A 16,493-nucleotide genomic window follows, 5' to 3' on the forward strand; every position below is an offset into this window, starting at 1 on the left:
CCTGAACTAACTTCTCTAACAGAGCAGGGAAGGAGCGACGGGCAACCTGCTCGACGCTGCTGCCGGCCGTGCCACGCTCTCGCCGCGCCCTGCGCTTGTCAGTGGCTCCCCTCCCGGCGGGGCCGGCCCCCGCTCCCCCGGGCACGGCTCTCTGGAGGCCTCCCGCCAGGTGGTCGCTTGCTGTCGCGCCGCCCGGGACAGATGACAGTCCTTGCGTCGTGTTTCTGGCAGCCGCGGGCGGGCAGCCCCGCGCAGAGGCAGGGGCCCGACGGGCTACTCCCCGCCGGAGCCCACGGGGTCGCGCCGACGCGTGGGCCTGGACGCTCGGCCCGCGCCCCCGCGCAGCCCAGGGGAGCGGGGCCCCGAGGGGACGCCCCGGTGCGCAGTGCCCGGGGTCTGCAGGATACGGCCCCGCGGGCCGCCCAGGGAGAGGGGCCGGGCCGGGGGCGTCGCGGGCAGACCCGGGCCCGCCGGGGAGACGCCCGAAAGCCGCTTCCAGGCCGGCGGGGCCGGCGGGGTCCCGCGTCCGTCCCCGCTCTGCCCGCCGCGCCGCGCCGTGCCGTGGCTGGGCGGCCGGGCGGGCTGTCGCGCTGCTCTCAGCCTCGTCGCGGCCAGAAAAAAAACCAAACCAAACCACAACACTGCTTGCCTCGCTGCGGTAACGGCTGTCAGGGACATTAGGACTAAATTCTGTCCAGGGTTTAGATCAGTTTTAGCCCGGGACAAACGAGTGACCGACTACGGACGTCCCGAGTTTACTGGGGCTCGGCACCGCCGCTCGTTCCGTTACGGTCCTGCAAAATCGAGTCCTGCAATTTGAACCAACGGTCGTAATTTTTAGGGGGAAGAAGAATACGGGGCTTCTCCTTTCGTACAGCTTCTCGAAAGCAGAATTCCCTTTTATCAAACTTATCGTATTTCTAAGCGTACGGGCAATTCTCTGTTTGCTTTACTGAGGCTCTGCAACATGTCTTGCGTCTATCGTCGGGCAGAGCTGAAACAAAGAGACGGGGGAAAGATGGAAACATAACGACAAGTTTAATTAAAAACACCTGGCTAGTTAAATACGTGCAGAGAAGCTGACGCCCCGGTTATTTGCCTCACCTGCGACGGACAAGCTGTTGCTTTATTCTCCCGAAATGTTCCGCGAGCACCGGCATTATTTGGTTTGAGGGAACTCTGCGGGGGAGGTTTGTAATCGTGGAAAAAGCGTGCCGGTAGCCTACGGCTGAAGGAAGTGTCCTAGTTCTCCGGGAGCGGCGAGCAGCCAGCTCCCGGCGCCTCGGTCCGCGGCGGACACCGATGTAGATTAGCAACGTCCATGGTCGGTCAGGCTTGCTTTGAACCGCGCTGACGGGGCGGCCTTGGGGCCGCTCAGATGCTCCCGTTTGGGCTTAATGAGGAAGGTTTTACGGCGGGGCGCCGCGGCCGCGGGGCGGGGGTTGCCGGGCGGTCACGGGCGCGCGCGGGCTCTGGGGCTGGGCGGTGCGGAGCCCTCCGGCCCCCCTCGCGCGCGCGCCGGCTGTGTCGGGACAGACGTCACCGGGGCCTGCGGCGGGGTGAGCCGTGGCAAGCGGCGGAGGCGAACGGGGGGGGACCCTCTGGGTTTTTTTCGTTGCCGTCGCTGCTGGGGTGCCCCCCCTCCTCTGCGCGAGAGCCGCGCGGCCCGCCGGCGGAGCCGCCATCCCGCCGGCAGAAGGCGGGCCCTGCGCAGGAGGTGAGGCCAGCGAGGCAGGTCCGCGCGGCCGGGCCCACCCCCTCGAAAACAAAACTTTTTTCCTGCAGGCGCTGCGAGCAGAGAGCTGGCGCGGGGTCCCCGGAGCAGCCTCGCCGCGCCCCGCCGCGCCGCGCAGCTGGTATGCGGTAGGGCAGTGCCATGTACTGGAAGAGCGACCCGATGTTCGTCTGCAGGCTGGAGGACAAGGACCTTCCCGCGCTCGGCGGCCCCTCGGAGAAGGTGCGCGGGGCGGCGAGCGGGCGCGGACGGGGGCGGCGCGGGGCGAGCGCGGCGCCGGTGCCGGCTGCGGGGTGGCGGCCGCTCCGGTCGCCCGGCGGCTCCACCGCTTCCCCGGGCGCGGCCCCGCGGAGGGACGCCAAGCCGCTGCCCTTCCTGGCGGGGCGCCGCAGGTGCCGGCGCGGCCCCTTGCCTCTGCTGGGCGAGGCGGGCGGCAGCCGGGCGCTGACCGCCGTCTCCCGTGCGATCCCCGCAGGCCGGCCCCGCCGCGGCCGACGAGGACTCCTGCTCTTCTTCCGCCGCCCTGTCGCCGTCCTCCTCGCCGCGGTCCATGGCCTCGGGCTCCGGCTGCGCCCCCGGCAAGTGCGTGTGCAGCAGCTGCGGCCTGGAGATCGTGGACAAGTACCTGCTGAAGGTAAGCGCCCGGCGAGTGGCGGCTTCCCACCGACGTGGCGCCGCGGTGCCGCGCCCGGGGCACAGCCAGCCGGGGCGGCTGGGGCTGGCGTCGTCGTCTCCCGGGGCCTAGCCCCGCAGGCCTGCCTGGGCTGCGGGCACCGGCGCGGGTCGCCCCCGCTGCGCCCGGTGTGGCCCCTGCTGGCGGCGGGGCTCGGGCCGGGTGCTGCGGCGCCCCGGGCAGCGATTCCCTGGCGCGCCGGGAGGGAGCGGGGGTGGGGGGTGGGCGGCGGCGCCGCCGCTGGCGCCGTACCGGGCTGCGGGCTGCGGAGGTGCCGCTCGAGGGACGCGGGCATGAGCCGCGGCGGCTTGCTGGCCTGGTGGTGTCGGGGAAGGAAGCGCGCTGCGGGACCGCGGAGCGGTTTTGCTGGCCTTAGGATTCGGGACCGAGTAAGATCATTTAAAAAGAAAGCCATGCGTTAATGCGGTGGTGGGTATTTTCCTTCTGTTTTACGGCCGGTAGAATTGTTCTGGCTCAGATTTTCTCCCGCTCCCCTTTCAGAAGGGAGGTCAGACAGCCGTGCTAGAAGTCGCTTGGTTCCACTTAGATGCAGCCTTAAATTAAGCCGTTGTGTGTCCCGCAAAGCCGAACACCACCGAAAACGTCTCGATTAGATCAGTTGTTAGATCTCGGCAGGAGCGCAGGGGTCGAAGGCAGGCGTGTGCTGGGCCGGTATGTGTTCCCGTGGGAGCGGGTGCAGGGGGGTGCCATGTACCCTCTGTTCCAGCAAGCCCCGGCCGCCTCGGCAAGGTGTGCTGGGACTGGGAGCAGAGCTAGCTGGAACTTGGTGCCCATCCCGCTAACTCCCGTGATAGCTCGTTCACTGATCTCTGCTGTCTAAAGGACTGGGATAGTACGGCTTGGAGCAACAGACCTCTAAATGGTTTAGCCAGAGGTTCGAGTTAGCTGTTACCGCTTCCCGCATAGGCAGAGAGAGAAAGGCATCTGTGCAAGGGAACTGCTGTCTTGCTGATGACCACCAGCGTGGTGTCCAACTTCAGCCCTGTAAATTAATGAGAATGTAGATAAGTGACGTCAGATGGGACAAGTACCGAAGCGATCGGTGTCCCGCTCCGTGGAAGAGCATCGGCCTCCGAAGAGGCCGCAGCGAGATGCGCCGTGCGTGGCCGGGCCGTCAGCCCCGCCGGGCGGAGCAGCGCAGCGGCGGCCCGGGGCCCGTCGGGGGGGCAACTGCTTGGGCCGCCCCGGGCCTGCCCGCGGCGCAGCCGTCCTGGGAAATACTCGGGAGGATCGGCTTGACAGCTGTTACCAGCAGCGTGGCATTGTATCGCGGTGTTGTGAATTTGCCAGTGTCGGGGAAGACGGCTGCCAGCAAGGGCAGCAGCCGGAAGGGCGCTGGGCGGCGCAGAGTGGTGCGGTGCGGCGGGACGGGCGCGGGGGTCCCAGCCCGCGTGCCGCAGGCGGTGCCTCGCGCTCACCGTGCTTTGTCTGGCAGCGCTTTGAGGAAAGGCACGTTCTGGGTTATCGCAGATCTGCTGCTTTGCCGTAGGCAATATCTGGGCTGTTTGGTATGAGATGAGAAATTGGCTCAGAAAAAAAATAAAATTCTGAACTTAGTCATTGTTTGGTTTACATAATTCCTCCCATGCAGCATGGGATTATGCAGAGGGTTATTACTTCATTTTTATGGTCACTCGGAGTCTTGGGCTTTCAAATAATTTGTTTGGCTTATGCATGATGTGCAATGTACAACAAAGAGTGGTCTTTATAGGAAAGAAGGAATGAAAGTAATTGCACTCAATTTATTTGCCCCAAAATTATATGCAAGATTTCAAAACTGCTGATTTCTGCTGCTTTCCGTGACTATGTCTAGTTTCACTATGGATGTTACATGTTGGAGAATTCTTGAATTTGCTATTAAAACAAATGCTGGTATCTTGAAACTCACGCTTCATTCACTGACTTGGCTTTAACAGAAACCTGGCAAAAGAAGATGTGATTCATGAGGTGTTTCTGTTTTGCAGACCTCCCCCCTCCCCCAATACTCACATCTTAAAATTTCAAATTAATCCCTTTGCAGAGTTTGTTGTTTGTGAAGCAGGACTTTTTACAGACTGGGAAATACAAGTATGTAAGTTAGCTGCCTTCCTGAGGTCATGCGAGGCCAAAACTTGCTCTGTTACTCTAATGTGATGAGAACAGACCTGGGCACAAAATATCTACGTGCAGCTTGAATCTTTTGCTTCCTCTCTGGTGCTTTTAATTACAGACTAAGAGAACTTACTCTGAAGACCTCTATCAAATTATTTAACCCTTAATACGCATGCAGTTCTAAAGGAAAAATGTTTTGCCTTGAAGATAAATTTTCTGTGAGTAGTAGTACGTGTAATTTTTGGCCTCATCTGTATGGATAGAAAAAATAGTTTTTGTAAACATGAAATACAGTACCAGTAGCACGAACGTTGAGGGGTATTTTTGCATTTTTGCAGGTAAACGACCTCTGCTGGCACGTGCGCTGTCTCTCATGCAGTGTTTGCAGGACTTCTCTAGGAAGGCACACCAGCTGTTACATCAAAGATAAAGATATCTTCTGCAAACTTGACTATTTCAGGTATATCGTAGGAGATTGTAATTTTTTGGATAATGTTACTCTTGCTTGTTACTCTTCACTTAAGCCACAACTAAAATGCACAACGAGGCTCTTTGGTTTTTTATTTGCTAGGTTTCTTTTCGGTAGTTAAACTCTGACACATCTTGTAGAGGTACTTGGGAAACCCCAAGCCTGTCTAATGTAATTACCCCCCAGGACTGGCCTTCTGCCCCTCTGTAACAACATTTATAGAGCAGTTCACTTCTGCATGCGCGGGGGCCAGGGAAGTAGGTTGAGTCCCTGCCACAGCAAGGTTGTAAAGCTGTCGTATGTGCGAAGAATCATCCTTAGGTGGTGTCGATTGAGGGTACAAGGAAGAGTTGAGGTGGTACTCTGTTTGGGCTAGCACTTCACTGGTGTGAGGCTTAGGGCATCACGTGGAACTACAAAAACAACCCAGAATATATCCTGTGATCTTTAAAACAAACTTTCAGCAGTTACACCTTTCTGTGATAAATCTGATTTAGAACATGAACCATTCTCCAAATTTAAGGTCTATTCCTGTAAGGAAAAGACTTATTTATTCGTGTTGGCATTGAGAGTACTCATGATACAAAAATCTTTAGTCCAGAAAGCAGGAAAAATTTTTGCTGTTAATTTCGATGTGATTGCTAGTGCTTCCCTAGACTAAACCATTTATGGAGTTCTCACCTGTGTAGTGAGTGGATGATGTTCAGCTAGTCAGTATTGACGCTGAAAGAGAGGGAGAGGGCAAGTTGAATACTGTGAACTTCTGGAAAAAGAAAGTGTTCTGGGACTTCAGAAAAAGACCTTCCAAGTCTGCAAAGATTTTCAGGACAAATTCTTATCTAAATAATCAGCATATCTTGGTGGCTAGTTTCCTCTTCAAAGAGAAATATTCTTCTGCGGTAATGTAAATACTTGCAGATATTTGAATTTCTTTTAAAATCATAATGTTGCGGTAATTAAGGAAATAACTATGAGGATACAGGTTGTCCCTCTTCTGCTGAAGGGAACCGAGTGATTGTTGAAAGTTGATGTAGCTAAATATAATAATTCAGGCTACCACTGGAGTAATGTGAAATACATTTGAATAATGGGGAGAATTTTGAATACAGTCAGCTGTTTCCATCTCCCACTCATAGCTTTTTAAAAACTAATTATAACAGGGAAGATGAAGAGCGGTGAATTTGTGTCACAGTTAAGATGCTTCAGGTTTACTCTTTGCCTTATGAAAATATTAACTTCCGTAGTTCAGTAGTGGTCTTGCCTTAAGCTGCCAGATGCAAACTTGCTGCTTTTTTTTTTTTTTTTTTTTTTCTCAATAAAAGCACAGTTACGCTGTCACCTCATCCCTTATCCCTTGCGGGTGGCCCATTTCCTGCAGGTCTCAGCTCCGCTACCCCTTCCTGGTCGCCTCTAGCCCTCCCAGAGTCACCATCTCACCCGAGATGGTTAGTGTCTGTGCCTTCACCCTCCTGTTGCCTTTATTCTTGCAGGCGGTATGGCACCCGCTGCTCCCGCTGCGGGAGGCATATTCATTCTACTGACTGGGTCCGAAGGGCTAAAGGAAACGTGTACCACTTGGCATGTTTTGCGTGCTTCTCCTGCAAAAGACAACTCTCCACTGGAGAGGAGTTTGCTTTGGTGGAAGAGAAGGTCCTTTGTAGAGTACATTATGACTGCATGTTGGACAATCTGAAAAGAGAAGTTGAAAATGGTAATGTACTGCTTTTGTTAAGAACTATGTTTGTGGTTTAGTTTTAATCAAATTGTTGGGGTTTACCTCATCTTCCTTATTAAGTGGTAATTACCTGGCTTTACTAAGGCTGGAAGCACAGGTTCTTGAATTAAAATAATGTGCAAATTATTTTGTTTTAATTTTTTTCAGTTTGTGTAACTTGTTTTCTATCCTAAGGAAAAGAGAGCAAGGGCATATCTAGTTGATAAAATGTCATGCTGGATTTATTTTTTCCCTCGCTTGCAAGGGAGTAATTTGGGGTGTAATGGGTAATGGTGCCAGATCAATTTAACTTTGAACAGAAGGCGGCTTTTTTTTTACAGTTGAAATTCAGCTGCCTAAGTACTGTTGGCTATTGTTGGAGGACAGTCTGAGTTACAAATAACATCATTTTGAATGTTTAGCAGATGATGTTGTTTTCTTTTTAATGCTTCAGGTAATGGGATTAGTGTGGAAGGTGCATTACTAACAGAACAAGATGTTAACCATCCAAAACCAGCAAAAAGAGCTCGGACCAGCTTCACAGCAGATCAACTCCAGGTAGAGGAAGCGCTAAAAACTTGCATAGCTCAGGCTGGCGCAGGACATGGGTGCTGAACTGGTAGGAAGTCGGATGCGTGTGTGGGGAAAACAGAAAGCTTGCGTGCTTTTAAACTATTTCATAAACTGTCAAGACACAGCATGTTTCTGGAATTGTTTGTCAGCTTCAGCAGTTTAATATGAAATAGTTATTCTTCAAGCTTTTTATTTCCCTGGGGGCAGCCAGTAATTCTGCAGAGTGGAAACAAAAAGGTGGTTCTATTTTGATTGCTCGATAAAATCGATTTAATCAGGCATTTACATCGCTACACATAATGAAGACAAAATATTTTTAGAATTATGTAATGTGAAGAGTTGTACTAGAGATGGGTACTGTGTAGAACTTCAAGACATTAACAGGGTGGAAGCTTGAATTTTGTTGTAATGCCTGCATCTGCTCCGTTTTCAACGCTTCTTGTCTTGTTGCTGCCTTGGCAAGAGTTAGCTCTGGACTGCCTCAAATAGGAGTTATTTTGCCCTCTGGATCACCACTTCACTTAAATTAGCTTTCTAGGGAAATGCACTGTGCTTGGGGCCAGCTCCCTGTGAAAGGGGTAGTGGTGAGGCCAGGTGTAGAGGTTTCAGCCTGTAGCGGGAAGGATGCTGTGGCTTTCCACCTAAACCTAGCTATGCACCCGTGCTTTCAGTTTATATTGTGTCTCTGAATTTCTGGTCACACATGGCCACCACACTGTTCGTTTGCTACTGTCTCTGTCAGAGTTCTGTTTTCTCGGCCTGTCCCCATGTTCGTGGTGAAAGCAGTTGAGAAAAACTAAAGCTGCGCTGTCATAAAACATGTGAGACATTTAAGCATCACCATATAACACAGCATGTGGCTGTCCAAAGCTTGGTTTGGTATTTCAGTTGTGGCTGGAGACAGAATGCGTGGTGAATACCAAACAAGCATGTCAGCAATGATCTGGCAAGGGCTCTGCAAATCAGGCTTGGACTTTTGCGAAAGGGAGCTTTCTTTTCCAGCAGCAGCTGAAGGGGAGACAGGCCCAGCCATCAGGGCAGGAACTGCACTCAGGGCTTTTTCCCCTCTGCTGTCATTGAAACTTCCATGTTCCCCTCTTTTCCTGATTTTAAATGGGTCATAACCTACTTCAGCAGGTGTTGGAGATCTTAGGGCCTCACTTAATGACACTTGTTGTCTGCCCAGCGCAACTGTGTCTATAGCTGTCCTTGATGCTGGTGTAAGGCTTTGCCTCCAATAAGAGAAGCATCAGCCCGATAGGTGATGGCTTGTCTGAGTGGCAGCATGTAGTAACACACCTCGTGAAGCACTTGTACAAGAGGGTGTCCACGCTTCTTGATGTCTTGGTATGAAACAGTAGGAAGGTAAATAGTTTCAGCATTTCTGAGTGTGGAGAGCAGTAGCCTGAATGTTTAAAGATGAAACCGGGGAAAATGTGCAGACCATCAAAGGCCAAAATCCAGGAATGAGAAACTACAGTTTACTAAGTTGCTGAAGGTACCATGCAGAAATCCGTGAAGCCTTACTTTCTTAAATAAGGTAAACTCTTACAGGCTCTAAAACTGTTCAGGATGCAGGCCAAGCTGACATCTACTTCCTCACAGAAAAAACATAATTCATATCCTAATGACAAGTGTTCACTTAAATTTCCTGTTAAAAAAAAAAAAGTGTAAGCAAACAATTACATGGTGCAGGTCAGCCAAGGTGGAGCCTCTGTGTTCCTTGGGTCGATTAAAGGTAAACAAGGCACAAAGTGCTTCCCAGTTGCCGGCATCCTCCAGGCAGCTGAAAAGAGGGTCAGGTTGCTCTGTATATGCAAGATGCAGATAGCAACTGACAAGTTCAGAGGTGGATCATAGTTCCTTCCTTCCTTATGTGGCGCACCGTGGTCTGCTGCTACAGAAGTTTTCTTTATCGAGTGTGTTTGAATTGCTTTGCAGTAGATTTTCTCCCACAGTCCTTTTAATGCAACCGTAACAGAGTGGCTCCTCCTTTTTTTTTTTTTTTTTTTTTACTGCCACCAAGCGGAATTAATTTATATCATTTCTGGTAAACGTCTCAGCATAGTTAAGCATAATAAGGGGTAGCTTGTATTTTTGGCTTTGAGGGTTGATTATTTTTTTTTTTTTTTTTCCTTCTGCACGGTCTGAGAGGAGTCTCTAATGCTGCTCTCAGGACTGCACACACAAAAACTACAATCTCTTACCTTGCCTTTTCAGGTTATGCAAGCACAGTTTGCTCAGGACAACAATCCGGATGCACAAACACTTCAGAAACTGGCAGAAAGAACAGGCTTGAGCAGGCGTGTTATACAGGTAATTGTGCAAAGTTAGTTGATTAACAAAGTCTGGTACTCATCCACTGGGAATACTTAATAACGGTTTTCTCCAGGTTGTTATTCTGAGATGGAAAAAGTTCTAAGCTGGCAGTTTTAGCATAGCTTCTGACAGCATCCCCTTAGTCAGGAACAGGTCTAGAACAAACCTGCTAATTTGGAAATCTTGCTGTATTCCTCTTGCACTTTGTATGGAGGATTAATAATCTTCCAGGAAGAAACTCCTCAGACTAAATAGTACAGAAAGTGGCACTGAGCTCTTCTAAATACAAGTTTTTGACTTTAATAGTCTGTTCTTAAGACCTGCACTCTTTTTGCAAACATCTTCAGGTTTGACACGTTAGGTGCAAGCACCTGGTGATCTGTTCTAGGGAACAGAGTTAAAATATATACCCATGCCATGCAAAACTGAGAGAAACAGGAACTTAGAATCTTTGCCTGAAGATGTCTCTCAGCAAACACCATATGTGTGCTTTTATACACAAACATGAACTCTTATATAGTACACATTATGTATTTATATGCTTGTATAAATAAAAAGTTTGCGGTTCCTTGGGCTCTTTCTAGCTTGCAAAAATGGAGTGTTTATACAGAAATGAGGTATCTGGCAGCTGCAATCAAGCCTTAAAAAGTACAGAAGATTACATGTAGAGGAATTATAGAGGACTGTATGAAAAGTTTATTTGTAAAAAATTTGTGGTGATTGCTAAAACCATGAGGTATGAAATGTTAAAAAGAAGAAAAAGGGGGGAATTGTAGAGGAATGAAGCTGGGTTAATTAACATTGATAACATACAGCTGTGGGCTGGCTTCCTGGGCGGTGGGTTGGCTGATGTAGACAAGGTGCAGGTGTGGCTGGTTCTGTTAAGGGGTTGGGCAGCCAAGGAAGAGAGAGGAGGAAGGAGGAGAGAGAGAGAGAGCATGTGCATCCTGGATGAGGAGAGACAAGATGAGGAGAAGGCAGCAGAGGGACTGGTGTGAAGAGTATGATGGTATGAGATGGTAAAAGACCTTGTTGCAGCCGGCTAGTTTTGGAGAGTGCCGTGACACTTTCACACTTCTCAATGTGAAAAGGAAAGTGGGTATCCTGTGAGAAACCCGCTTTGTGGGCAGCGGGGCTTGGGCTGTGCCCCGTTATGTGTGTGGGCAGCAGCCCCAGCAGGGCGTGGGGCTGCAGGTGCCGTCGCTCAGCCTGTGGGACCCTGCAGCCCTCGCTGTCCTTCGTGCTGCCGGTCCCTGCAGAAGCCTTCCTGGCTTGACCGTGCTTGCTTGAGGCACTGTGTAGGCTGAGAATGGGTATTTCTTCATTTGGACAGTTGGGGTTATGTGAGAGGCCTGATTAACTAACTGAATTCAGCTGAAGTTAGAATGCTGAGGGTTTTATTATGCTAATGTTGAAACAGAGCCCAATCTATCAACATCACAGAAATTTTTCTCCCTTCTCAGGTGTGGTTTCAGAATTGCAGAGCACGCCACAAGAAACACGTTAGTCCTAATCATTCGTCTACTGCTCCTGTCACAGCAGTTCAGCCCTCCCGGCTGTCGCCGCCCATGTTAGAAGAAATGGCATACTCTGCGTACGTACCCCAGGACGGGACTATGCTAACTGCCCTGCACAGCTATATGGATGGTAGGTGTAATCGCTTCGCGTAGCCACGTAAAACCATTCTTCATTGTAGCAAGAACAGTTTGCCAAGTACTGATTAATGAAACTTAGTGGATTTTTAATTTCTAGTGTCCTTTATAGAGTATCTTAATACTGTCCTTGCTATCTGTGTCTCATTAAGGGCGCCTCATCAAGCAGTAGTCCTTTGCTGTAAGAGCATAGCTGAAGATCTGGGAATGAAGACCACTTTTTGTGCTTCTTCCAGCCTATGAATGCTAGTAATAGGAACTCAAATGCTTGGCTTTTTTTAAACACCCATGCCACATTTTTTAATGTGTAATTTTAATGAAAACTGTTTACCACCTACTCCTTGGCTTTTCCCCTGGGGGACTGTAGGTGAACTCAGTCCAGCAGCTTCACTGGAAACTTAAGCTTCCCCCACAGTAACACATAGTGCAGGGAGCAGGGTGGTCAGAAGTACTGAAACAGTCATCGTTTTTATTTTGTCGTCAATACTTTGACCCAGCAAGTCAACTTTGGCTTGTGTTTGTGATTAGAAGAGACTGTGAGGGTTTGGGGAGAACTGGACTCTGAGCTGCATGTGTGGCCTGAGCCTGTTTTTCTCCAAGGCAGTGGTGTAAGGTGGGCTGCGGGTGGAGGAGTGTGAATGCTGGGCGAGGGAAAACAGAGCATGCTGCAGCAGCTGGGAGCAGTGAACTGTTACTGCCCAGCGGGATTTACTGGCTTATAATCTTTTTTTCTACCACAGATGAATCTGACGGGTAAATATTTTTGTCTTTGTAGCTCATTCACCTACAGCTCTTGGACTCCAGTCTTTGCTACCCCATTCAATGACACAACTGCCACTAAGTCACACCTAATTCCTTTCTGTCAGGGATACAAGCTATTAAGGATATAACCTGAAGTCATTTATTGTGTATTAAAAATATCATTGGAAAGGTATTAATGTTAACTTTTTATTTAACATCTAAAGCATTTTCAAGATCATTTTTGCTGCCCAGGTATGTAAGTATATTTAGCCTGCAAGACACTTTTATGGATTCTACATAAATAACTATTACGTTGTTTACAAGCCTTATTAAACACTTTTTTTTGTATTGTCTGGAAGTAGTCCACTCTAGTTATGTGTGTTAATTTATTTGTCATCGAAAGAGCACTTTGCCTAAAAGAAAGGACTGACAATTGTGCAAAATGTTTACAATTCTTTGTGAAATTGTAGTTTATCATTAGTTTGTAAGTTATTGCTGAAAGTATTACCTGTATTTGAGTTGTATACAGCCTATATGTTAAAGCTTATTTCTGTGAATTTACAAAAATAAATTTTGGTTGCAAATATTTTCAGAATGAACTGAATAAAATTTCTGCTGTAGCATGTCAAGCAAAAATGTTGCTGTGTTTATGGCTGAACTGTGATTATTTGTCAAGTGCTTAACCTGAGTCTTCAGTTTTAAGAGAAGGTCCCTAGTATCCTTACATATACTACACCAAACCCTTTCAGGAGTGTTCACATCTGTCTCGATTGATTTTTAAAAAAAACTTTAATGGGCTTAGTCTTGAAACACTCCAAATTACTACTTTAAGTATACACAAAACAGTGCTACTCCTGAAGGTGCACACCTGCAGGGCGAGGGAGATGGTGGATGTATGGGCTAGACTTTTAACTGTGGCTGAAGTTAGCAAGTAGAGGACCTGAATTTGCATCTTCTTTAACATTTTGAATTTTTACTACTTCAGCTTCTCTTTTCTTCCATGGTTTTTACCTCATGATTTTGTTAAGCAGGCTGGTAACCAATGTGCAATACTTCGAAACAGAGTCTGCATTTTTAAAGTAAATTTAGTTCAGTATTTTAACTGACCTGTATAGAACTGCATATGAACAGACTGGCATTCAGTCAAATGCACAAAAGTCTACTGTGTTTTAAATTGTTAATGTGCTAAGACTTAATGGCAAAGCATGTTTTGGTACACTGATTTGATGGATAAAGGCTAGTTGTGTACTATCGATTCAACTCATTTTTGCCTTCACAGACTAGTTCCTTCAAGGATTTAAGACTAGTAGGTCCCGTCTGCACACCTAAACTTTACTTGCATCAGAAGGAAATCATACTCTTGAAGCAGGGGGTTTATCCATATGTGTGTGTGGGTTTTTGTTGGTTTTTTTTTTTTTTTTTTTTTTTCTTCTTTCCTAATTCTCGAGTTAGTGTCACTACTCTGTGAATTTTTTTTTAACTTCCTGGTCAAACCATTTCAATGTGGAAAAGGTAGCATTCTCCCTGCTGCAGTGGAAAGATGATGGCTTCTGAGGGCATGGGCTTTAATGGCAAGCTCTGAATTATTCAAGTTCCCTAAATTAAATGTTGGCACTGTTTCAAGTGCTACTCACAGATGTCTGAGCTAATCTGAGTAGCAAAAGCAATCTGTTTGCACTGACACAGTGGTTTGTCTAGGCTAATATTATCCTGCCACTTTTTTTTTTTCCACAGAACACTAAAGACATGGAGTGTTGTGGAACTTGATTGACTTTACATTTTATTCTAACATACGTGACTTCTTAGTGAAATACTCTGGGTGGAACACTGAATTTGGTATGCTGTTTTCAGTACCTAAGCTAGCTCCATGTATCTTTGATACAAAGCTGCATGCATATTGGTAGACAGACTGGTTTTTGTTCATTTGTTGGGTCTGATATGCAAGTAGGACAAGATTACTGCTCAGCTTCTACCAGTTAAATGCTAAATAATGCTAATCTAGATCTTAATGCAACTTGGCAATTTAAAATACTATCGAGTTGTCTTGTTTTAAAATGTGACTTGACTTCTATCAAGTCCCTTGGAAAAAAAAGTAATTATTCACTCTAATTTGAAGGACTGAACAGCTTCAGGTTGCCTGAAACATAAGTCTAAGCTTATGTATGAAACACTGCCTTCTGTTCAGTTCCAAAGTCAGTGCAGGATTGAAGTAAATGGGGAGCAGCTTTCCTGTTTCCCTATGAAAATAGGAAGCAGCAGAACTGATCTTTGCTGCTGTGAGTGCTTGAGCAGCTACTTGTAAGTGCAGCTGGGGAAATGTAGCATTGAAAATGGGAAGCCCCAGCAGAGGATCTGGACTTTCGAGTCTTCCCATTGAGAATGCCAGACCTGTGCCGTGGTAGCTTCAGCTGTTGTGGCTGGTGTTAGGCTGCATGGGGCTGACAGAGCACGTGGAAAACAGGACAGCGTTAGTTTGCTGCTCTCAGCTGAAGCTGTTGCTGTAGCCTGACTTGCAAGTCTGAATGCTTGTCGTCTTCTCCTGCTTGTGCATGGGCTTGCATTTGTGACTACTGCTGAGCTCTTCTCACCCTGGAGCCATCCTTACTGCCTCTTGCTGTTAAAAGAGTAACTTGGATGTTGCCGGGCTGAGGAAATTTATGGACTTTCGTTACTAGAAGAGAATGCAGCTATAGCAGGAACAGGTAGAATGCTGAGTCGGCGCCTTTTAGACTGCACAGGCTCAATGTAAAATTGAGGAGATGTATGAAATTATCATATGAAATAAATTGGGCTTAACATCTCACTTAAAAGCGACCTGCCTTGAACAGAGAACAATACAGAGCTTTGCCTAGTGCTCTGCTACGTGGGTACTTTTGCAGAGCACTGTATTTGTAATGTGTCCCCTCTGATCCCAAAGTGCTTAGCCTGCGAGGTAGGGTGACAGTTTCTATGCTAAGTTGCAATACAACATATCTTAAAAAATCCAAAATAGAACTAATGATGCAGAGCCTATTTTGCATCAAGAGGTTCTCAAAGGAGGAATTACCACTCTAACAGTTGTGTCTCAAAAAGTACTGTGAGGAGACTGGCTATCAAATTCCACTCCTTTTCTCCTTCCTTCCCTGACCTGTCCAACCAATGCAGGTTGGGGCTAGCTGGCATATTGTGTGTTGCAACAAGCAACTACACTGCAAACTAAAACTTATTATTTTCAACCTGCTGTAGAAGGAGGGAGAAATATACACGAAAAGTATCCTCCTAGTGCAAACTTCACAGAATCTCTAAAGGATGTCTGATTATTAGAAGTTGGTAGTATTTCAGTTTGCAGTAGCCTGTTGGTATAGCATCCTAGATATTTTGACATTCCAGCTGTTCAGTGGAAATACAGGTTTGTGTTCATATAAAGGTAAATCTGAAAAGTACTTGGGCATTCTCTAGCCTGCTTTTCACCCTCAGGCACGATGAAATATTTCAGCTACCACTAGCAGAGATGTTTGACTAATCTGTTCTTCAATTTCTCCAATAGTAGAAATCCACAAAAACTCTGGCACTTTCTTAGGGTAAAAAATAAATTCCAATAAACCCCCCAGACTTCTCCCTGCCAAACAAATCCGATTCACTGAGTTTTTCATACCAAGTCACGTTTTGTAAATGTCTTAACTGTTTCTATGCTGTTTTCTTTGTCCATCTTCTTGAAGCACGAAGCTCAGTTTTAGCCAAGCCCCTACTGATGCTCAGCAGGAGGATTAGGGCACACAAGTTGGTTGCTGCTGTGTGTTGCAGGGTGATGACTGCTTTTCTTCTAACAACACTGCCCTCCATGTTCTGCTTGTCACAAGCTGTTATCTTGTCCCCTGATGTTCACCCCTCTCCATAGATTATTGCAATCTATTTTACCATATTGAATTTCACCCCACTTCTTTCTTACTATTTCTCCAAGTTTTCAAAACAATTTTGAATTCCATTTCTGAGTTTCCCCGGTTCTGCCTCTTTTGTGTTGTCAAAAATTCACTAAGAATCTCTTTATTCTGTCACTCAGGTAATTACCTAAAATACTGACTAGAACCTGACCCTTCGGTAATTCCGTTTGTTCAAACAAGAGAATGTATCGTGTGAACTGCTTGCAACAGCTTACTTTCCAACTTTGCTATCCTAGGTTATGTCCCTGTCTTGCTTATGCCAGACAGCGATGTGTACAGCTTCTTGACCACACACACAGCTGTTACAGGCAATCTCATTGTTTGTATTCTTATTAATGCTGGCGTGGTTGAGATTATAAAATTCTTGGATAAAATAATTAGACAAATGAAACAGCATTATTGGATTCCCTGGCTTTCCTCTGCACAGTTCCTGGGCTCTAGACACCGTTTCAGTCCTGGTGTCTCTCCAAAAATAAGAGTTGATGGTTTGGAGAGGCTGCTATCTAGCTCAACTGCCCTAGGAGAAAGTGCAGCAGGCCCAAGCTACCTGAAAACATTTAGTTTGCAATTATCTAGAAAGCTTGC

General features: G+C 47.6%; 1 protein-coding gene across 1 annotated transcript; it reads left to right on the forward strand.

Moving 5' to 3' along the window:
* Nucleotides 1-1,602: 1,602 nt before the first annotated feature.
* LHX8 (LIM homeobox 8) lies at nucleotides 1,603-12,616 on the forward strand. Its single transcript, XM_055815506.1, has 8 exons — nucleotides 1,603-2,023; nucleotides 2,211-2,369; nucleotides 4,859-4,980; nucleotides 6,480-6,700; nucleotides 7,158-7,261; nucleotides 9,497-9,592; nucleotides 11,059-11,242; nucleotides 12,023-12,616. Exons 1-8 carry the CDS (start codon nucleotides 1,877-1,879, stop codon nucleotides 12,097-12,099), a joined length of 1,110 nt encoding a protein of 369 aa, XP_055671481.1. The 5' UTR covers nucleotides 1,603-1,876; the 3' UTR covers nucleotides 12,100-12,616.
* Nucleotides 12,617-16,493: the final 3,877 nt, after the last annotated feature.

This window comes from Falco peregrinus, chromosome 10, assembly GCF_023634155.1.
Source record: "Falco peregrinus isolate bFalPer1 chromosome 10, bFalPer1.pri, whole genome shotgun sequence".
NCBI lineage: Eukaryota > Metazoa > Chordata > Aves > Falconiformes > Falconidae > Falco > Falco peregrinus.

Excerpts from the sequence above, each read along its gene's own strand:
- LHX8 (XM_055815506.1), top strand. The coding sequence starts at position 1,877 with ATGTACTGGAAGAGCGACCCGATGTTCGTCTGCAGGCTGGAGGACAAG. Across the intron at positions 4,981-6,479 it reads TGCAAACTTGACTATTTCAG|GCGGTATGGCACCCGCTGCT; the intron begins GTATATCGTAGG and ends TTATTCTTGCAG. Across the intron at positions 11,243-12,022 it reads CCTGCACAGCTATATGGATG|CTCATTCACCTACAGCTCTT; the intron begins GTAGGTGTAATC and ends TTGTCTTTGTAG.